Genomic DNA, 24,336 nt, shown 5'->3' with positions numbered 1-24,336 from the left:
CACTATGACATGACATGAGCTGCACCAGCTGTCCAGCTTGGGAAGATGCTCCCTGTATCTGCGTGGTGTGGTTTAGACCTGTAGATAAGAGATAAGCGTCTCGGCTTTGTTCATTTGCATGTAACCTCTTATAAGAGTCACGGTGTAGCATTTGAACTGCCAAGAACTTTAAAAGTCATCGCAAATGCATCTCGATGTTCATTGTTTATTAAAAAACGCACGTATGCACCCCCTCCCACACACACTCGCGCACGCACGCACAGTGGTGGAAAGTAACTAAGTACATGTACTCAAGTACTGTACTTAAGTACAATTTTGAGGTATTTGTACTTTACTTGAGTATTTCCAATTTCTTTTACTTCTACTCCACTACATCTCAGAGGCAAATATTGTATTTTTACTCCACTACAATTATTTGAAAACTTTAGTTACTAGTTACTTTGCAGATATAAATTATTATAATATAAAACATACATTAACCACTTTAGCCCTATTTTATACCTAGGCTATTTGAAAATAGCCGATCTACAAGCTCACAACGCGTCGCATCGCGACGCGTTGTGAGCTTGTAGATCTGCTATTTTCAAACATTTCAGTACGTTTACTCTCGGTACTTAAAGTACATTTTGATACCAATACTTTTGTACTTTTACTCAAGTTAATTTTGAACACCAGACTTTTACTCGTAACAGAGTACTTCTACATTGCAGTATTGATACTTTTACTTAAGTAAAACATTTGAGTACTTTTTCCACCACTGACACACGCACGCACGCACGCACACACACACACACACACACACACACACACACACACACACACACACACACACACACACACACACACACACACACACACACACACACACACACACACACACACTTTCTTTCTTTCACTCTCTCTCTCGCTCAAACAGAGAGATCACATTTGTCTCCATCTGCTCCAGAATGCACCTATTCCCCCTCGCTCTCTGCTGTGTCACACTGAGTTTGTCTTTCTCCATTAAGAGGCTGATGCTCTGGAAACAGCCGCGGCCAGCCCCTGGCCTGCATGGAGGCACATCTTAGTATTCATTACAATACGTTCCCTTCTCTCTCTATCTCTGTGCTGGTGTCTCTGGCTTAAGCTCCCGTTTATGTGCGGTCGTACGACAGTAGGGGTGGGTGGGGTCGATTATGGAGGATTTTGATGGTGAGGGAAATAATCACGGTAGTGTAGTGACTGTCTTGGGGCATGATTCACCATGGTCTCTTTAAGAGAGTGGGGGGGGGGGGCTTGATTAGAGACAATAAGGAACAGGTGTGTGTGTGTGTTGGGTTGTCAGTTTGAGTGCAGTCAGTGTGCTAGCTAAATTTCATATCCAAATTTAGTCATTCCAAACCCTCATTCATTTGAGATTGAAGCCAGGCAGTACATTAAAACAATGTATGACTCAAAAAATAAGAAGGCTGCAATAACTGTCTTGTTCACTCTTAATAATGTTTTCTGTTAGTAAATCCCCCTGGCCCTGATTTTGTTATATAGATGTAATGATAACTTCTTTGTTTGTGTATGTTGTTTTGTATTGTATTGTATTTCATGAGATTATAAATAAAGATTTGTAAAAATAATAATAATAAAAAATAAATGGGACACGTTGCTCTGCGTGCTCAAAGAGAGAAGTTGCTATACGTTCATTCGTGCAATTCCTACAGTGTCACGATTATCACAATTATCACGCGCATATCTATTCCACAGAATGTGGATGTATAGATGTATAAACTCACATGAGCGTTTGTCAATTAGAGGTTTTATTATATTTCCCCCTCAAAATGTCTTTGTTGGCTTTTTTTTTAACAGTTGCTTCCTTTCAAAACACAAATAATACAGCGGCCAAATGATGCAGCAGCCAAGTAATAAAGCAAAATATAAAAAGTATTTCTCTTTGGAAGTAATTAAAAGCTACATCTTTACGCATCTGGCACCATAACGTGGAATGCCCTGACACCATCCGTTAAAGCAGTGGTTCTCAAAGTGAGGTCCGGGGACCTCCGGGGGTCCTTGAGGTGGTTCCGGGGGGTCCCCAGCCAAATGACTGATAGTTAGGAATAGGAACAAAATGGGCCCTTGTGTGTCTGTAACTCTGAGAGTGTACAAATGGAACCAAATGGACCCTGACGGGTCCATTTGGTTCCATTTGTACACTCTCTACTACTGGCCCAGATGTGTGCTCATTTCATGATTATTAATACCAAGTCCCAGGACTCCTTTGCCTAAATAACGCTGTGTGCATGCACGTGACACGCCAGAGCATTAACGACAGACAGACTGCCAATAACGCAGAAAGATTCCATATAAAGCCGTCTCGTCTGCATATATTTATGATATATTCGCAGATACACTTAAATTCATTGATACAGCTAGAGTGACAAAACAATCACTGTAACTAGCTACGTTTATGACATTTAAGCTATCATTCATTCCATAAGTTGTATGTCTCTCCCGACGGAGAGAGGTCATTGCAATGATGTCAGAACTAGAATGAAGATGGCCACGTCTGCTTCGAATAACTTTACTGACATTGTGGACCAGTAAATGTCCTAACCGACACCAGGGTCTTAAATTCCTCAACGGAATGGGAGTAGGGAGACCACCACTCGGTTGTATTAACATACCTTTGTACTGCATACGGACTGGTTATGTTTTATTCATTTATTATTATAACAGTGAAAGGATCCCCAGGGGTCCTTGAAGGGGTTCCAGGGGGTCCCCAGCAAAATGTGTTTATATTGCATCACATACTTTGGCTATTCAAAAATAGCCGGTCTATAAGCTCAACATGATATTTAGGTATTTGGAATATCTGACATTTTTCAACACAAATCTTTTTCAAGATATTTTCTGGGGCTTTTTCTGCCTTTATTGATAGGATAGTGGGCTGACAGGAAATGGGGAGAGAGGTGGGGGGGGATGACACACAGCAATGGTCATCGGGATTCGAACCCGCGACACGCTGTCAAGCTGGATTACCAGCGTATGTGGTTTGCACCTGGACTGCTAGGCCAGCGGGCGCCCCCACAAATCTTCCTCTTATGGGGGTCTCTGGCACAAAATATTTTTCAGATGAGGATCCGCAGCCAAAGTCTGAGAACCCACTGTGTTGGGTTTTGAACGTGGCTGGCACCACGTTCAAAACCTCCAATACCCAACACTGTATCTGGAAATGGATGAAGCTGAATTTCTTTAGAAAACCCCCCCAATAGCTACGCAGTCAACAGGATGTTTAAAACCTGGGAGGGAGGTGTGTGTGTGTGTGTGTGTGCGTGTGTATGGGGTTTCTCTGTCACTGATGATTCAGTAAACACCTAAGTGGTTTCCCCATGACAGGAAGTTGACAGAACGCATGGCAGAAATCAAATGTGAAACGTGCAGCTTATGTAAAAAGATGAGACAGCTCAACCATTGATGGGTTAACCCGTTCAGACCCGGCAAACGCGTCAGTGTCATTTTAAGATTTATTTGAGGCTATTCAAAAATAGATCTACAAGCTCATAGCGCGGCACCGAGTGCCGCGCTACGAGGTTGTAGATCTGCATTTTTTTTTCAAAATCGTGAAAAAATTGTGCAAATCTTTGAATATTATGTATTTTTAAAGCGAACATTTGTCATAGCGCGGCACTCGGTGCTTGTAGATCTGCTATTTTTGAATAGCCAAATAACTCTAAAGTGACACAGATGCGTTCCCGGTCTAGATGGGTTAAGACCTTATAGAGTGGCATTTGTGGCCTCCCTCCACGTAAGCAGAAGTCAGAGAGAGAGAGAGAGAGAGAGAGAGAGAGAGCGAGAGAGAGAGAGAGAGCAGCATGGAGACACTGGTATTTCTATTTCCTCAATTTAACTTTTTGGCTTCAAAAGAGGAAGCGTATTTCAAAGTGCTCGGTCCAGAGGACTTGCAGAGAACGACAATGAAAGACGACACGACCAGGTATGGATTTCCAAAACTTGAATCATTTCCAAATAGTTTTCTGTGATAATATTACATATTACGCGCTATTGAAGGAGGAGAAGGTAATCAGCCAAGTACTCTCACTGTACTGTACATTTCTTGCAATTCTAAAGCAATAGATTCCAGGCAGCACATTGCTATGTCCGACGGTAACTTGGTTATTCTGTCTAAGGGGCCGTGTAATCTCAAATCAAATCATAACCTTACAGTGCTGTGTGTGTCTGTGCCGTTTGTGTCTCCTGTGGAAAGTCAAAAGCGGAAAGTCGTTTGAGGTGATTTATTTGCTGCACCTCTCTGGGGTCTGTTATTTATCAACACAGTGCTGCTACCATCGCTGCTCCTGCGGATGACCTTTTTTTTTAAAAGGGAGAAGCCGAGAGTGGCTTATTTTGAAGGTTGCCACTTTATAAATGTCTTCCACACAACTGGAAATTCTTTAACCCATTAAGACCGAGAAAGCATCTGTCATTTTAGATTTTAACCACTTTAACCATTAATCTATACTTCATTAATATTCAAATTCAAATATTCATATTAAAAAAATAGCAGATCTACAAGCTTAAAGCGTGGCGCTGAGTGCCGCGCTATGAGCTTGTAGATCTGCAATTTGTTTTGAAAAATGTGTGCAAATCTTTTAATTTATTTTTTGAGGCGAACATTTGTAACTCAAATCTTTGTCCTTGGAACAGCATATTTTGAGATGGGGGTCCGTGGCCAAATACATATCATTTTGGGGGTCCTTGACATGAAAAACCACTGATATTATAGCAAAGTAAGTTTTTTTTTAAAATCATAGGATTTAGAAGACATTTGTAGAATCCCCAGAGGCAAAGATTTGAGTTAAAAAAAGTTTGCTTTAAGAAAAGATATATTCAAAGATTTGCACACATTTTCACGATTTTTCAAAAATAGCAGATCTACAAGCTCATAATCTAAAAGGACACCGATGCGTTCCCGGATGGAATGGGTTAACAGTCTATTGATTGACTTGGAAAACAGCGCTGTGGCAGAGACAGGCCCGCACATGCACTATGGAAGGCATTAACGTTCCATTTCCATTGGGTTACAGGCACAAAGGCGACAGGAAGAGCCGACTCAGCCTGTTGCTCACTAGGTCGGGCTCTCATGAAAACGTCAGTCCAGTTAAAACCACAAACACAGCATCCAACAAGTGAGCCAACGTTCAACTTTCTTTTTATGTACTCGCAGTCAGTGATGGAAAGTAGTTAAATGCATTTACTCAAGTATTGTTGCTTAAGTATACTTTTGAGGTACTTTAAATTTTTCCATACTTTATACTTGTACTCCATGCATCTGAGAGTCAAATACTTGACCCCTATTTTATTCTTCCTATTCTAAGTACTTTTGCTATTGGTACGTTAAGTATATTTTGTTGCCAATACTTTGTACTTTCACTCAAGTAACATTTTGAATACAGGACTTTTACCACTAGGTATTTCTAAATTGTGGTATTGCCACTTTTGTACCAAACACTGCTCGCAATGTTGTTGTTTTTCTGCCAGTTTACTGTCATTATCCTATAGCTATAAACTCCATGAATCACTGCAGACTGCAGGAAAAAAGGGGAATTGAAAGTTGTGTGCAAGGGATATGTCTCTGGGGATGGACTCACAAAATCTCTTTGGCTTTTTTTGCAGCATCTCAACAGAGGCAGCTTTGACATGGAGCGACTCCTTTGAAGAACTGCTAAAAGATTCAGGTTAGATTGAAGCCTCAAATCTCTCCATTTGCCGTGTGTCACACTCACACTAGCTGTCCGGAGCGGTTTGCTCCGCTGTCAAGCATTCTACAGTCGTTTGCAATGGAAGCTGATGGTTTGTTATGTTGTGCTGATGGTGTTTAAGGGAACAACAAACCAGTTTCACTACATCTTTTTCATGTTTGTATGGCAGACGGAACACAGAAGCTCTTCAACTTCCTCATATGTCCGTGTTTAGCATCATCATTGCCACATTTTTATTTTGTGCTGGAAAATCTGCAGTAATCGGAGACTTGTTTATGGGGGGGAAGGTGAGCACATTTAAACAATGGGGGAAGGTGATTCAGCAAAAATAGCTACGTTGTGAGCTTGTAGATCAGCACAACCCTATTTTATGTTTTTGAAAGTATAAAATCTAGCTGTCTAGGAGTCTAAACAACACGCTCTAGAAACAAGACTAAAACAGCCACATGTGGACGGCTGGGGTGTGCACAGGATGGCATTATTCAATGAAACCTGCATACAGTACTGTGGCTCTCAAATGTTTTCATGTCAAAGACCCCCTAAAATCAATATGTATTTGGCTACGGACTCCCATCCCATCTGAAAATATTTTGTGCCAGGGACCCTCATGAGAGAGAAGTTTTTATAGGGTTAACTAAACTGTTCCTCATTTTGCCCGGGGGACCCTATAAAAAACCCTCAAGGACCCCTGGACTATATCAAACACATGCAGTCCGACGGATAGACAAAAATTGATGGGACCAGCTCATCAAAAACACAAGTTCAATTTTCCACTTCCGTGGATTCCTACCATCCTTGAGCACATTTTCCAATATTCAGTGAGAACACCCTGTCTGATGAACCAAACCATTTGACATTTTCCCCTTAATAACTCTTACTAAACTCTCCCTCTTTCTCTTTCTCTTCTCTGAACAGTGCACATGCATCCGTGCGCTCTTTGTCGTGCAAGCCCTATACTCCCTATAGCAAACTTCTACTTCCCCTATCATTTTATTAAACCTCTTTTATTTATTTATTTCATACACACTTTTTATCCGTTCGGGTTTTGTCTTTCAGCTACTTATTGAAACTAAACTCTTTAATTAAACTTTACTCAAACTTAGTTTTACTCTCCTGTACGGCTGTAATTAGCCAACATTTATCTTAAAAGGGCTTCAAATATGAAATATCCTCTCTCTACAGAGACCCTGTGAGATTAGAGACTGTTTCACTCGGGTAGAACAATTAGCTGACAGCATGTTACATTATAGGAGCTCTATAACTGTGTGAGTGTGTGAGGCAGTTGAAAGGGTACCACTACCTATAGAGTCTATAGTGTGTTATGAGCGTGTCTGTCTGTCTGTCTGTCTGTCTGGGAAAGCAAGACATTTTATTTAAATGTAACTACTTAAACCCAATATGTCATTGACTAGAGTTCCCCAGGGTCTAAATTAGTTCCCGTCTTTATTTCACTCTGCACCAAATCTCTATCGAATCGAAAATAGACGATCTACAAGCTCACAACCTGTCAAAATTTTGCAGAATGTTCGCCCCCAGAATTGGGTATGCTTAGGGGTCATGTGGTTTATTAGTCGACAAGGATAAACCCGGGGGCGGCCATAGCTGAGTGGTTAGTGAGCCCGCCTAGGGAACCAGCTGGCCCTGGTTGCCCCAGGTTCGATTCCAGGCTATCCCAGCATATGTGCCGATGATATGAAATTTGTCCCTGAGCAAGACTCTTAACCCCAATTGCTCACAGGTTCTCATTGGAAACAAGACCGCAAGGACTTTCATGAACGACCTGTTAAAAGAATTATCCTTTTACCCCTTGAGATGCATCATATGTTTTCAAGGCGGTCCTCTTGCAGTGCTGATCAACACGCCATAGAGCAGTGTTTTCCAAACAATGGCTCAGGACCCATTTGTGGGTCACAGACCCATTTTTATGGGCCGTTAGTGAATATCAGTACAGTCTGTAATATCTATAATAGACAGTGTTAGAATCAGAATCAGAATCAAACTTTATTGCCACATCACATTACAAGTAGCCTCGATCTCCAGGCTTTTAATTTCCTTCGCGTTTTGCTCAAAAATAAGAGCCTGGACCAAGCTGTTGACATTTCTGGCATAGGAAGTGGGAGTCAACCTTTTCATTTCCCCAACCAACCAGAGTGCAGTGGGCGTCACTCCAAATGTTGTGACGTCAGGGCTCTCAATGCTGCACATTGGGGGAGGGGCGCGGAGCGGGGCGGGGGCACCACAGATCGGTGAACCAATAGGCTCTATGCAGGAGCAGCCATATTATCACTTCCTGCAGGTGTTCCCAATGATACTAATGAAGGCTCTGTTCCATTCCGTGTAGCACAGTGGTTCTCAGATTTTTCAATTTCCACGACCCCCTTAACTCCGAGAGTGTACACATGGAACCAAATGGACCCTTACTGGTCCATTTGGTTCCATTTGTACACTCTTAGAGTTAAACACCCGCATGGAGCCATTTAGAACCCCCTCAAGGAACCATGAGGGTCCCTGGACCACAATTTTAGACCCACTGATATCAGCACCCTGACTCTGTTTGACCAGAATGGAACAGAGCCTTCATTAGTATCATTGGCAACACCTGTGAATGTCTTCACAATATGGCTGCTGTGCATAGAGCCTATAGGAGCCCACGGATGTTTTCTCCGGAGATTCTGAATCCTCCCCTCTTTGCCAGATATCAGACTGGCTGGGGGCAGGCTACATTACAAGTATAACAGTGAAATTCTTAGTTGTGCTGGCCTATCAATACAGTTAAAAGATAGATGGAGAATTAGAGCATAGGAGTGGAATAAAGTGCATAAAGAAAGTGTCTGATGTGCATAATAATGTAAGAGTCATGAATGTATGTAAAGGAGAGTCCATTTAAAAACACAGATCAGTTCAGTCTGTGCAGTGGCCACAGGCTAAGCTTTTATTCTGCAGTCTAATTTCTGCTATTAAAAAAATGTTTAGGTACTTTTACTTAGCTGGAGTATTTCCAATGTTTAATACTTTTACTTCTACTCCACTACATCTCAGAGGCAAATATTGTACTTTTACTCCACTACAATTATTTGAAAACTTTAGTTACTAGTTACTTTGCAGATATAAATTATTACATTATAAAACATACATTAAACACTTTAGCCCCGTTTTATATATAGGCTATTTGAAAATAGCCGATCTACAAGCTCACAACGCGTCTCATCGCGACGCGTTGTGAGATGGTAGATCTGCTATTTTCAAACATTTTAGTACTTTTACTTTTGGTACTTTAAGTATATTTTGATGCGAATACTTTTGTACTTCTACTCAAGTAACATTTTGAACACGGGCATTTTTACTTGTAACAGAGTATTTCTACATTGCAGTAGGGGAGAACGGGGTAAGATGAACCACTTTTGACTTATGTTGACCTCTAGGCAAGGAAAAATGAGATGGAAGTAAAATCTAAGCATCTACTAAAACTTCAAGATGTCTTCCATCAATTGAAATAATGAGTGTGCATCTATGACAAATGGTTGTAAAAATATGGGTTCTCAAAAAAAAGTGGTCATGTGGTTCAATTTGCCCCAGATAAGGGGTAAGTTGATCCTAGTCAAGGGGTAAATTTACCCATATGATATTTTGCATTTTCAAGTTTAAACTTGAACAAATAATGTATTCACGTATCAACAATAATTTAATAACACATTTCCCTTTTGCAAATGGTCTTATTTATGTTCTTAATGGTATGTAAACAATATAAAACTAATTAGATAATGTTTGTTATTCAGAACCTTTTAATATTTGCAATTGTTAATACAATATTGAAAACTTCTCTTAAATGAGTGTATTAATCCAAATGAAAGGTCATACAGCATAATTTGAGAAGAAAAGACATAATAAGAAATATGAATGGTGATTCATATTAGGATAATTGGCTCAATTTACCCCAAGGCATTTGGTTCATCTTGCCCCATGGCCACCATTTTGACAAATCTGGCTAGCTTAATGCTTCAGGCTAAGCTTTAGTTAAATGATTCACATGGTTTCATACATAAGAATATCACCAACATGCATGATATATAAGTTTAGGCCTGGGTACATTTGCTTTAAAATAAACATCATTATACCAGAAAAGTAAAAATTTTACTTTGACCAGCACAGTGTAAAAAATATGTAAAAATATGCTTACCACAGTGCCCATGTGTGTCTCCCCTTCACTGCCAGGTAGAAATGATGGGTGTGTCCTGATTTTAAGGTCACATGACCACTCATGTGTATAGTTTTAAAGATACAGGGGGTGGTTCAACTTACCCGGCGGCTCATCTTACCCCGTTCTCCCCTATTGATACTTTGACTTAAGTAGAAATTGTGAGTCTGGTGGGGTATTGAACCCGATGCTCCTGTATCGTTTGCCCGGCCGTGACGTTATCTGTCTCTTCCCTTTTACGTCCAATCCAGATGGCGTGGAGACCTTCTCTCAGTTCCTCCGGACGGAGTTCAGCGAGGAGAACATCGAGTTCTGGCTGGCGTGCGAAGACTTCAAGACCATCGACTCGGAAACCAAGCTGCTCTCCAAAGCCAAGCAGATGTATGCCGTTTTCATCGAGGCCGACGCCCCCAAAGAGGTACAACGTTAGCCTGGTTCCGGACGAATCTGCCATTGCAACAAACAAAAAAATCACACCCAGTGTGAAGTGAGTGGTGCCTTTGATGAGTTCATTATGCGCATGTGTTGCACTCCTGTTTGTGTTGAATTAGTGTAACTGGTTGCATCTTTGTGTTGCAATCAGCTGCAGCTGTTGAGGCCAGACACAAACATGTTGAGGCCGTCCACAAACATGTTGAGGCCGTCCGCAAACATACGGACGGACAGACAGACACACACACGGTCAAATGTAGGAGTGGTTGGCACCACTCAAAAAATGCCCTTGGCAGATTAGGTCTGGCCCCTCTCAATAGAGATTGTGTATTTCTCTCCCATCCGAAGTTGTGAGGGACCAATCAGGGCCCAGTATGCAAATATGCAGTGGTGGAAAAAGTACTCAAACTCTTTACTTAAGTAAAAGTACCAACACTGCAATGTAGAAATACTCTAAATTTACTCGAGTAAAAGTACAAAAGTATTGGCACCAAAATGTACTTAAAGTACCAAAAGTAAAAGTAATACAATGTTCGAAAATAGCAGATCTACAAGCTCACAACGCGTCGCATCAAGCTTGTAGATCGGCTATTTTCAAATAGCCTAGGTATAAAATAGGGCTAAAGTGGTTAACGTATGTTTTATAATATAATAATTTATATCTGAAAAGTAACTAGAAACTAAAGTTGTCAAATAATTGTAGTGGAGTAAAAGTACAATATTTGCCTCTGAGATGTATAGTGTAGAAGTAAAAGTACTGAAAATTGGAAATACTCAAGTCAAGTACAAATACCTCAAAATTGTACTTAAGTACAGTACTTAAGTAAATGTACTTAGTTACTTTTCACCACATATGGGACGGGTTTATCACCAGAGGCATTTTTTTTAATTTGCCCCTCGGAAAAGCAGGTTCCACAGTAAGTCCAGAGTAATATCTACGCAGTGACATTAGTCTGGCCGTGCCAGCTACGCTAGTACAACATGAGTGTGATTCACACTCATGTTCACACTGTGTGAATCACATTCACAAACACGTCACAAATAGGATTTTCACACCTGCTTGTGGTTGATGGGTGACGACAGCAGACGCCTAGAAATTCACGCAAACCTACTTACGAGGCAAACGGCCACCACTTAAAGGACGACATCACCCATTTTCAACCTGTCTTCATCCTCACTAATGCTCATGATAATATGGCACAATTTTTGTCTATTCAGTCTGTGTCTCAGAGGAGGGCTGTGGACAGTTTACCAGTGACATCATCGATGGGGAATCCAAGCTAATAGAAACTACAGGCTTTCTATTCCTGGAAAGTTAGCATGTTATAATGGAAGCCATTGTTCTCACGTAAAAAAAATATGAAATATTGAAGGAAAAAAATAACCTTCTCAACAATGATGTCACTGGTAGACAGGTTTCTGAAGTGTCCACAGCCCTCCTATGAGACACAGACTGAGTAGAAAACTAGAAAAAGTGCTCCTCGGAGCACAGGTCTCCGCCAGGTCAGGTACGTTATTGTGGCCTCCTGGTGGCGCTATAATAGGCCAATGTGAAAAGGGTGGCATTTCTTCCTCGGCCTAGTGGGAATGTGCGTGTGAAATTTCACGGAAATCGCAAGCTGCGTGCATAGTTTGAGGCTTTTTGTTCAAAACGGACCAATCCTGCAAACTTTGGAAGCCAACCTTAGCCAATGAGGATGGAATATGGGAAATCGGACAAATCCGTGTTGATCACATGACTATAGAGATACTGTGTACCGATTTGCATGACGTTTGGATAAAATCTGTAGGAGTAATATAACAAAATGGGTTTTGCACAAACCGGCCTCCTGGTGGCGCTATAACAGGCCCATGTGAAAAATGGCAGAGGTTCTGAATTTGCATCCAGGGAGTGTGTGTGCACAGTTTCGCAGCGACCGGGCCAACGGTGCCGGAGATTAGCTGGTAACACACGGACAGGACGGACGGACACACGGACGGACGGACGGACACACTGACGGACGGACGGACAGGGGGTAAAACACACTCTCTCGCCATGCTTTTCGGCCTGGCGGAGACAACAATGACAAAATTGTATCAGGAGCATTAGTGAGGATCTATTATATGAAGATAGGTTGAAAAAATGGGTGAAGTCGTCCTTTAAATCTGCCATCCATATTTACATTTTAGTAAATCAAATCTGTATGGTAGAGTATGTTAATACAATATAGCTAATACATCTGCAGTGGTTGGATGTGGTCTGCCTAATCTTCCATTGAGATATGGTGTCGGGTAGGACACCTACTGTGATTGGACACTAGATAGGACTATGGCGCCACCTTCAGGTAGTTCAGAAATTATACAAATTCCAAAAAATCTCTGTGAGTGTGTGTGTCACCTGACCAGTGTATCTCTGGGAACTTCATTGTGCAGTATACCCCATGTGATACCATTTTGTTTCACCTCTATGACCCCAAACAACACAGTGTTCATTTAACCCGCGAACGCATCTTGTGTCATGTTCAAGATTTCATTGGCTATTCAAGGCACCAAGTGCAAGGCACCAAGCGCTATACGATCTTGTAGAACTGCAATTTTTTGGAAAAAAATTGAAAATTTGGCGCAAATCTTTGAATATATATATATACAGTATATATTTTTTGTATTACTTTTAAATGTTTTATCCCGCGATTTTGTAACCCTTTTTTCACCCGGTGCCAATTTTCTAAGTGATCCTGGGCGCTACACTCCCCCCACCAGCCTAGGGAGCCCAGTGCCGAGCTCATGCCTCCTTCAATGCATGAGAGCCAACTGACCTTCTTGTCACCTGACAGGGGGGAGTTTCCCCGGTAGGACGTAGCGCGTGGAAGGAACACGTTATTCCAACCAGTTCCCTTCTCCTCCATCAGGCGCCCCAGCTGTCATGGGGGAGGCAGTATAGCGACCAAGATCACTGCATGTTTTTGTGAGGGTATTAACTACCCTAGGAGACACGGGGAGAACATGCAAACTCCACACAGAGTAGGCCCTTTCGCCAACCCCACCAAGGGTGAATATATATTTTTAAAGCGAACATTTTTAACCCAAATCTTTGCTTCTGGGGATTCTGCAAATGTCTTCTAAATTCTAAAAAAAAATTTGGGGGGAAAAAACGTATGTTGCTATATTAGCAGTGGTTCTCAAACGTTTTCATATTTGTCCTGTGGTCGGGTCGGACCACTACTGGTTGACAAGTAGTGTGTTGCATGAAGCTCAAAATCGCATTCCTCGGCTCAAAACAGACTCTCTGTATGAGCTCAGCTGTAGAAGTTTTGCCGCTCGGGCGCACGGGGGGCACCCGGGTTCAGAACCTGGGTATATACGACATAAAAGTTACAGATTACATCGTTAATATTGAAGAACTAATGTAAAATGGATGTTAATAGTAATGTATAAGTAATGAGCAGCTGAGTACAGGGGTTCAATCAATGTAGTAGGAGTGTACATTAAAATCCTTGGTGCTGAAAAAGAGACCCGCGCGGGTCATTTTTATACTCTGAGAGATCACTTAAGACCGAGGGTTTGGCTGTGTATAGTCCTGATAAATGATGACCATTATCCAGGGTGACAGTCATGGGTGTGCTGAGCACACGGCCAGGATAGTGCATGAAAGGCTGTTGCATAAGTAATATTGATTATGTAAGTTAAAAAAAAAAGGCAGATAACTGCACTATAGCTACAGAAAGCAGGGCTATCTATTTGTCGTCGCGGGGTCGGTGAAGTATTACGTGTTATTGTCTGGAGGAACAACAGCGGTTGTGGATGAGTTGTACGGTCATTAACCACCAGCAGGCTGACCTTTTAATAGGCTCTATGCACAGCAGCCATATTGGAAAATAAATTGGGCCTCTCCCTTATTTCCTTCCACAGGTGTTTCCAATGATTCTAATGAAGGCTCTGTTCCATTTCGTGTAGCACAGTGGTTTTCAAACTTTTTAATTTCAAGGACCCCCGTAACTCTGAGAGTGTACGGGTCCATTTGGTTCCATTTGTACACTCTCAGAGTTACACACCCGTAAGGGGCCATTTGGAACCCCCTCAAGGAACCATGAGGGTCGTTGGACCCCACTTTGAGAGTGTTTTCAGTGAGCCAACATGCACAATATTAGCACCCCGACTGTTGGAAGACAACCTTAATTAGCATCATTGGTAAGAGCTGTGAAGGAAGTAAGAAAGAGGCCCAATTTATTTCCAATACGGCTGCTGTGCATAGAGCCTATTCTTTCATCTATACTTTGTCGTACGACCGGTTGCGTGAGCCGGAAAACGGCCCGTCTACAAGTTCGTAACTTGTCGCGGTGCGAGCTTGTAGATCCGCTTTTTTCGGCTTAGGTACTGTATAGGCCAATGGTTCTCAAAGTGGGGTCTGGGGACTTGCGGGGGGTCCTTGATGGGTTTCCAGGGGGGGTTACCCTAGCTAAATGAGGAATGGAACCATTTATACACACTCAAGAGTTATGGGCGTCCTTGAAAGTGAAAAGTTAGAGAACCACTGTCATAGTAAAAAAGAAGCATGGGTTCCAGAGGCTACTGTCATAGTGGACTATGTGCCATAGTGTCAATAGTAAATCACTGTCATACATATATTGAAGAAAACCTGGAGAATGACATTCAGTTATAGGGTCTTATGATCAAAACAAGAACATTATGAGGGAAAACACCACTGTTTTAGGCTACTTTGGCCTTGCACGGAGTGCTGGTGTTGCTGTGTTGGTTGCTGCAAAGCAAAGCGAGGCGAGTCGTTTAGTTTACACGCACGCACGCACACACACCCCCCCACACACACCCCCACACGCGCACACACACACACACACACACACACACACACACACACACACACACACACACACACACACACACACACACACACACAGTCACACAGTCACACAGTCACACAGACACACACACACACACACACACACACACACACACACACACACACACACACACACACACACACACACACACACACATTGACCACCATGCAGTGAAGCAGTCTCAGGGTCTCTCAGGGAGGTAACCGTTGGACCACAGGTTGATTTTGCAGAACGTGGCTGCAGAAAGTGGAAGTATGTGTTCTCAGCCAGCCACCCACGCACATGACTATGAAAAAAAAAGCACAAAGCAACTTATTATTACAGCGACACGAAAACGCACACCAGCTCAAGCGATTTCCAAGAAGATCAAAATGCAAATGACAGTAAAATTGCAGATTATACAGACTTTCACGGAGGGGAGGGGTAGTGGCTTTGAATAAACATGAATATCTCATCACTGCATGGCCGCGTTGAATATTTTTGGTGCTGTCGGCTATTTAAATAGCTTCCCTAATGCAAATGTTTTAGAGGGCCGATCTTTGAATTAAATGCAATTAAAAAATTAATTGACTGATCTGTGATTTGTTGGATTAGTTGAGTTTTTAATGAATTGGATGTTAATTTTAGAGATTGAATTTTTTCATATTCTACGCCCAAAATGCTTTAGTTCCTGAGAATTAGGCTCAAACCATGGCTACCATTGTCGACATGTCTGCAAAACTAGACAGTTCATTTAACTGTTTCACAGTGTTTCTTGTTGATATTACAATATGTTTCTATCAAAGTGGAACCAAGCCCTCGATACATGAGTTTGCTGCCATCTAAAGGTTAAAAATCATTTCAAGTTCTAGGCTGAACTTGGTCATACTGTGACGTAAAGCAACACAGCTGCAGCTAATGAAATTAATAATTGGTGTGTTTTAGGTGTGCCAACGAGGCCATGTTGATGGACAAATGGAACCAAATGGACTCTTACAGGTCCATTTGGTTTCATTTGAACACTCTAAAAGTTACACACCCGTAAGGGGCTATTTGGATTTCCAGTGTTTCCAGTGTGCCAACATGCACAATATCAGCACCCTGACTCTGTTGAACAGAGCCTTCATTTGTATCATTGGTAACACCTGTGAAGGAAGTAAGGAAGAGGCCCAATTTCTTTCCAATATGGCTGCTGTGCATAGAGCCTATTCAGCCAGGTATAATTAGTAACAGAATCCTCCGCTGCATTGTCGTGGTCGTGACCGTTGCGTTGTCCCCTCTCTCTCTCTCTCTCTCTCTCTCTCTCTCTCTCTCTCTCTCTCTCTCTCTCATCATCAGGTGAACATCGACCACTGCACCAAGGTGGCCATCCAGAAGAACTACGCCCAGCCCACGGCCGGCTGCTTCGACGCCGCCCAGAGCAAAGTGTACAGCCTGATGATGAAGGACTGCTACCCCCGGTTCCTCAAGTCTGACATCTACCTGCGCCTAACCCGGCGGAGGGCGGCGGGCTCCACCATGTTCCGCAGGAGGTCGCGCTCCTGCGTGTTCAACGAGAGGGGAGAGGAGACGTCAGGCCGGTAGTATAGAGGCAGCTTTAGCTGTCGTAATGACCAAAAGGGCTGGGAGAAGCTGAAGGCTGTGTGGCAGCCATGTATGCATTTTTAAAACTATTCTAACAATGAAATAAGTAAAAAAAAAGATGAGGTGGGAGACCACTGTTTAATGCAAAAAAAACTTTTATGCCTTCAAATATGCAGCACAAACACACAAAATACTTAAACATAATACAGACTACTTGATGCATATTAGCATAAAGCGTATTTTTATTAATCAAATGATATTTCAACCTATCTGTATTGGTAGAGTATGTTAACATCTGCAGTGGTTGGAGGTGGTCTCTCTACTCTTCCGTTGAGAAATGTAAGGCCGTGACACACTGACTGCAAGCATCACCGATGCGCGTCAAGAAATCATAAACTTCTCGCGTTGCTCTGACTCATTTCGGATGGCGTGTGCCACGTGTCGATGCTCCAAGATAGAACCCATCTTTGAGAGACGCACAAACAGGTTCTGACGCGTTCCAATTGACGCCTCCAGTGTGGCTGCAGCCCTCGTAAACAATGCGTTTGACAAGGCGCGCGCGTCTGACGCTCGCAATGTGTCAGGGCCTTATTAGACCCTGGTGTCGGGTGGAAGGAAAAAAAGAAAAGGCTGACAAGTAGTACTGCCTGAAGCTCATACACACACGCCAAGAAGTTTGGACTGTCATGCAAGGAGACCCAATAGGCTCTATGCACAGCAACCATATTGGACAGAAATTGGGCCTCTTCCTTACTTCCTAGGTGTTACCAATGATACTAATGAAGGCTCTGTTCCATTTCGTGTAGCACAGTGGTTCTCAAACCTTTTAATTTCTAGGACCCCCATAACTCTGAGAGTGTACAAATGGAACCAAATGGACCCGTCTTAAGGGTCCATTTGGTTCCATTTGTACACTCTCAGAGTTACACACCCGCAAGGGGCCATTTGGAACCCCCTCAAGTGTTTCCAGTGAGCCAACATGCACAATGTCAGCACAGACTCTGTTGGAACAGAGCCTTCATTAGTATCATTGGTAACACCTGTGAAGGAAGTATTGAAGATAGAGCCTATTTCGAATCGCGGGGTAGGACGTGAGATATACGAATTAGCCATTCTCCTCGTCATACTGTATAGGTACAGAATGCCGGAAACCACCATGATATTTGTACGTTAGACATTATCGCGGAACGCGATATCCCAACTCCCCTGCCCCGTTAACCAGTTAAACCCTGGCATCCGTGTTGTGGGGGAAAGCGTTCGCCGGACATAGCAGATCGTCAAGCTCACAACATTGTCGATCGGCCATCTTCAGCGAAAGCTTTCCTCACAATAACAGAAAACTGAAAATACACTAGTGTAGGGCCCTGAGGGGCCGGTGTAGCGCGCCAAAAATAACCGATCTACAAGCGCTCTATGACACTGTGTGCAACGGAGTACAATTGCAGCCTTATATACCTTGCCAAGGTGGTTCTCGAATGTTTTAATTTCAAGGACTCTGAGAGTGTTACAAACGGAACCAAAATGTGTTACCGACCTGTAAGGGTCCTTTGGGAAGCCCCCCCCCCCCCCCCCGAGGGGTCCCATGCTGAGACCCACTGCCTTAGGGCGGTTTCTCACTGGATCCGTTTTCATTGAAAACGTTTCCCAGTTCGAATGGTGGCCTCAGTGGCCTGCATTCACATTGGCCAAGATCCAATCGCGCCAGAGAACACATGCATATATACCCCCGATCCTATAGGTGGCGGCATGCACATAGTGTTTCTTCTGTGGACACAGACGTCATCAACTATGCGCCAATGTTTGTGCTGGGCTCGCATTAATATAGGGTTTCAAAACCTGGTGAAACACTTGTGTGCATTAGCGCAAGATGAGGATACAGGAAACATTCAGTCTAAATGTACAGTTTACTAACCTTCACAACTACTACTACTTTTGCATTTGAAACTTTAAATTTCTCTAAATATTATAAACTTTCACGACAGCTTAAGTACAAAATGAAAAGGCAACTATAGTAGCCTACAGTGAAGTCGGACTGAATGATATATATATATATATATATATATATATATATATATATATATATATATATATGCGCCCTGTGCTCTTCTTTTTCTCTATGAAGAAAAGTACAAGTACAGTTGACACAAACGCATTCCGCAACGCTGCCTGTCTGTTGTTTAATCTCATCCTCTGGACTGCAAAGCCATAGCTGGTCATGTAGGAAGGTGTGCGATAGGATCGCGCTTGCCATAGTCTCTAAAGTAATAATAATAATAAGAGAAAGTTCACTTTTGGTTATTTAAAAAGAGTCTCCTTATTTTATGTATTAATTTATTAGCCCTACATGGGAGAAACGTTAACTTTAGAGCTTTGGTTATAATTTAAAAAGACTAGAGCAGTTTATGTGCAGACTCACCTTTTTATTTTTATTTATTTATGATTTGTGGGTCCAGCACTGTGTGTAAAAAAGAACTGTGGGGACGTGCATCTCCTGCCTTTGTTCATATTTAAAATAAAAATTATATTTTCCAATGCAAGATCAGTGTGGTTATCTGCTCTATATTGTAATATCAAAAATAGTGGATCAACAAGCTCAATGTGTCGCATTGCACCGCATTTTCAGCTTGTAGCTTGGCTATTTTTGCTACTTTTGTGTGACACTGTATGACAATAGGGCATTCATTTATGATGAAAAAGCATTAAAAGTTGCAATATGGGATACAGGGTTTCTTCCTAACAGCAAAGATATGTAGTAGAGATCCAATTTAAATATCCGCACCAACCGTTTCTCCCGTATGTCAAAATATTATTATTTTCTGGTATTCCCCGTTAGTTTTAGTAGGCTATTAGTTGTGCGATGCGATCACAAAATGCATTGATTTAGCCTATGGAATGTCGGTGTGTCTTTTTTCTTTTTTTCAAACCGGTGCTGCGCTGACAGACGGCATGATCCAACATACAGGCGTCCAACACATGCGGCATCCAACGGATGGATGCCGCAACGGTTGGATTCCAGCCTACAGAGAGCACTGCTCTGCTGTGCTACTGCTTGGTGTGGATATGTTACGGCCATGGTTGAACCCCTGTGGATTGATCTGCGACGTGTTTTTGTTGGCTGTTTTTGTCGAGTTTATATACCGTCACCTATTCCAAATAGCGGGCCACTTCCGTCTAACGGTACGCTTGCTTTCACATTGCAGCTACCGTACCCGAAAACGCATGATCCGGATCCGAAACTGCCTCCCGAGGTGGTTTCGGGAACGGAACGGTGATCCGTTTCGCGGGTCGATTCGCTACATTCACACTAGCCAAGCGGTCTGGAGTGCGCACCCGGGACCTGAGTGTGAAACGGCTCTTACTTAACACACGGTCCATGTGAGAACACTTACTTACTGTGGCTGGGTTCAAAGGTTTGTCTGAATCCAGCTGCCTCGACTCCCAGTCCAGCGATAGAGCTGCGCAGAGCATTAATCATGGTGATGTGTGTTTCAGCACTTAATATGATACCCCATTAAAACGGATTCATGATTCTATGACCCCCAGACCAGTTTGCTCTGGTCTCAGCTGCAGCACAAAGCCTGCAGCAAACAGTGACTCCGGCTTATTGCATCGTTTTAATGAGACGTACCGGGGAGAGATTATAATATATTTCTGGTGTCAATTAATATTATTCCTTTCCTAGTGAAACAAATATATCCTGTTTTGAATACTAATATGAAACTAAATCCTCATTTGTTATTGTTTTTTCGGTGTGTGCCACTGCTGTAACTCAATAATTCATGTTTTTTTTTGTAATGACCATGTACTGTATTTGGGCTTGCTGTTGTAAATTGTACATAATAGAATCTGTGGAATAATTATTGAAATAAAGATTGTATTATAAAAAGGGTTTTTGCATCAAGCTCCTTAGTATCATCAATTATCTCACATGAATAATATTAAATGTGATAGATAATATTGGCAAAGTTATCCCACATGGGTAGAAATGCAAGAATTTGGAACTCTCCAAACCACAGACAAATTAATAGACCCCATGAACCGAGTACCACCACTCCGGGACAGAATTATTCATGCTATTAGAGTGTGTGCACCGCACCCCACATTTCTTACAAAGACAATTTGTATTAATTTCAACGTGTGAGTGATCACTGAAGCCTGATTCACACTTCGCCGAACGATGGCGTTACTCCAAATAGCAGATCTACAAGCTCACAACGCGGATGAGCTTGTAGATCAGCTATTTTCAGCCACCGACATAATGACGGAGCATAAATTAAACATGAGTGTGCCCCAACCTCATTCCTTGAATAAGTGTGGTGAAATTAAAGCTACAAATGTGGGGCTTGTCTTAATGATTAACATTTTATTTGAACCAATCAGTACGGTAGAATATCTTAATGCAATTAGTGCAGTGATTAAAGGTGGTCTCCCTACTCTTCCATTGAGATGTTTAGACCCTGGTGTCTGGTAGGACACCTACTGGTTATTTGAAGCAGACGGGGCCATAGATATAGAAACCTAGATACCTCATTGGCCTCTGCAGTTCGTTGGAGCAACCTGTTTGGTATGGTGGCCGCCATACGTGCTGTGATTGGCCAGTGCCCGTCCCCCCCGGCAATGGGGGGAACGGGCACTGGCCAATCACAGCACGTCTTTTCCAGGACTTGTCAGAATCTAGTTGTCCCGCCCCCACCTGCCTCTCATTGGCCTACTGAACGCCCCCTTCTGTGACGCACGCGGAAATTTCCAGCTGTCCCCCAGGAACAAAAGCTTCCTTGCCCAGGAAGCGGAAGCGCGCCCGCCGTGCCGACGCTTCAGAGCCAGAGGAGGCGTCTACCTTTATATGTCTATGGACGGGGCACTGGACAGGCTCTATGCACAGCAGCCATATTGGAAAGAAATTGGGCCTCTCCCTTACATCCTTCACAGGTGTTACCAATGATTCTAATGAAGGCTCTGTTCCATTTCCTGTAGCACGGCGGGTCTCAAACTTTTTAATTTCAAGGACCCCCATAACTCTGAGAGAGTTCAAATGGAACCAAATGGACTCTTACGGGTCCATTTGGTTCCATTTGTACACTCTCAGAGTTACACACCCGTAAGGGGCCATTTGGAACCCCCTCAAGGAACCATGAGGGTCCCTGGACCCCACTTTGAGAGTGTTTCCAGTGAGCCAACATGCACAATATCAGCACCCTGACTGTTGGAACACAACCTTAATTAGCATCATTGGTATGACCTGTGAAGGAAGTAAGGAACAGGCCCAATTTATTTTCCAATATGGCTGCTGTGCATAGAGCCTATTGGACACTAGGTGCTCCGCCATCGGACATCTCTGTATAAATTCACGAAGTGAGTGAGTGAGTGAGCGAGTGACTTCAAACACGGCGTTCGTATCATCGAGGAACCGAGGCAGTGATGTGCTGAGCGGGAAGTCGGTTGGATCAGCGGAGGTAAATACACAAATTCCCATGTATGGAGTATATACCCTGATAACATCAGTATGATGTCATCATACTGTAGTACTACTGATGTAATAGGCTGGCCTGGACTCCATAGTTGGCGCATGCCTCACACGGAACTCCATATATGGGCATAAAAGGGACACCGACAAGCAAGATACAGGAATCTCCATATATGGGTGTAAAAGGGGCACAGAGAGACAGATGGGTAGAACAGGTAGGTGACAACGGGTTTTGCATAAATGGCTGCGGTAGGAATTCCCAACATGTATCGTTCCCGACTCGCATCATTCCCGAGTAGACCAGCCTAATCGTTGCAATTACATTATGTCCATCGGGGGATAGAGAAAATGGAAATAAAAGTCGCGGATTGTAGCTTTTTAATGTTTTCACACTTTTAGTATTAAACACACGCACGCACGCACGCACGCACGCACGCTCGCTCGCGCGCGCACGCACGCACGCACGCACGCACGCACACACGCACACACGCACACGCACACGCGTGCACAGACACACACACACACACACACACACGCACTCACGCGTGCACAGACAGAGGGTTCGGTTTAGATCAGCACCAGCACCACACGTGTCACAGGCTCCAGTGTGCCTTTGGAGTTGTGAAGCTTATCTCCACGTCCAAGTCGCTGTCATTTCACCAAAAACATGCTTAGCATACCTTGCTCACATTAATTACGTGTCAATGCAGAGGCCACTGAGGACGCCGGCAGGCATGAGGCTGATCTCTCCTCACAGTGAATGGTCTGAAAAGGAGGAGAAAGGCAAAACAAAAGCAGTGATAACAAAAGAAGGTACATGCTCCATTGGCTTGCCAGATTTCTTCGCAGCTAGAGATTAGTTTCCTGCTAAGAATCTGCTGCCAGAGTTGGGGCCCACCCCCCTCCCCCCCACCCTTTTTTCTCCATTTTTCATTCCACAGTGGTGTTTAAATCTGCAACTCTATGCTGAAAGCCTCTGAAATCAGCCAGGAGTTAGGGAGGGCAGCGATTAATCAAAATTCCTTCCCTTTTTAATTCAGAGCTTTTCGCATTCAGAGAGACAAAGAGTAATTCAAATGAGTTTGCCTCGGGATATAACAGTGTTTGGCAGAGAAAGGTCCATAATAAAGTGCTTAACAGTGGTCATTTGTAAAGATTGTCTTGGACAAATGGTCTTTTAACCACTTGAAGCCTATATACTTCACTGTACCCCAGATAGTGGAAATAGCAGATCTTAGGTCACGACGTGTCGCGACATGTCACGTTCTGAGCTTGTAGATCTGTTATTGTCACCGAATCTTTTGCAGAATGTTGGGCTATTATGACTTGCTCAGAATAGAGACGCTAGAGTTCATGTGTCCCTATTTTCAACAAAGGCATGTGCAGTTTAATGTATTCATGTATGTTTTACTATTATGTATAGTATAGGCAAACAGTTCATGTTAATATCAGTTCATGAAAAAGGCCAAAACAAGCTGAACCCTAGGCTAAAATCAACGTGAAACATTTCAAGTTCCTCTAAAAATCAACTTGTCTGACACTTTGTTGAGAGTTGAGATGTGCGCATCCCCTTTTTGGCTTCTGAGAACACAACCCTCCACTGAAAGGTGATGGAATGGCAGAAGACGAAGCGAAAGATTGCTTTCAAGATCTGCAATCTGCTGTCAAACAGTGGTGGAGGAAGTACTCAAATGTTTTACTTAAGTAAAAGTATCAATACTGCGATGTACTTAAAGTAACAAAAGTAAAAGTGCTAAAATGATTGAAAATAGCCGATCTACAAGCTCACAACGCGTCGCGTTGTGAGCTTGTAGATCGGCTATTTTCAAATAGCCTAGGTATAAAATAGGGCTAAAGAAGTGGGTAATGTATGTTTTATAATGTAATTATGTATATCTGCAAAGTAACTAGTAACTCAAATTTTTAAATAATCGCAGTGAGTAACTACAATATTTGCTTCTGAGATGTAATGGAGTAGAAGTAAAAGTGTCGACAATTGGAAATACTCCAGTAAAGTAAAAGTACCTCAAAATTGTACTTAAGAACAGTACTTGAGTAAATGTACTTACTTTTCACCACTGCTGTCAAATGTGTAATAATGTATTCACATGAAACAAT

The 24,336-nt window shown here is 42.7% G+C and overlaps 1 protein-coding gene across 1 annotated transcript; it reads left to right on the top strand.

The window, feature by feature from the left end:
• The first annotated feature begins 3,785 nt into the window (after nucleotides 1–3,785).
• Nucleotides 3,786–17,591, top strand: rgs18 (regulator of G protein signaling 18). The gene is made up of 5 exons (XM_080440542.1): nucleotides 3,786–3,964; nucleotides 5,055–5,156; nucleotides 5,644–5,705; nucleotides 10,176–10,342; nucleotides 16,509–17,591. Exons 1-5 carry the CDS (start codon nucleotides 3,843–3,845, stop codon nucleotides 16,752–16,754), a joined length of 699 nt encoding a protein of 232 aa, XP_080296668.1. The 5' UTR covers nucleotides 3,786–3,842; the 3' UTR covers nucleotides 16,755–17,591.
• The last annotated feature ends 6,745 nt before the right edge of the window (nucleotides 17,592–24,336 follow it).

Source organism: Gymnoscopelus braueri (genome assembly GCF_963280865.1).
Source record: "Gymnoscopelus braueri genome assembly, chromosome: 10".
In the NCBI taxonomy this organism is placed as follows: Eukaryota; Metazoa; Chordata; class Actinopteri; order Myctophiformes; family Myctophidae; genus Gymnoscopelus; species Gymnoscopelus braueri.
The sequence above is the reverse complement of the archived record's forward strand: the minus strand, read 5'-3'. Positions and strand labels throughout refer to the sequence as shown.

Coding starts and splice junctions, on each gene's coding strand:
- rgs18 (XM_080440542.1), top strand. CDS start 3,843: ATGGAGACACTGGTATTTCTATTTCCTCAATTTAACTTTTTGGCTTCA. Junction 3,965..5,054: donor ATGAAAGACGACACGACCAG/GTATGGATTTCC, acceptor ATTGGGTTACAG/GCACAAAGGCGACAGGAAGA. Junction 5,706..10,175: donor AGAACTGCTAAAAGATTCAG/GTTAGATTGAAG, acceptor CGTCCAATCCAG/ATGGCGTGGAGACCTTCTCT.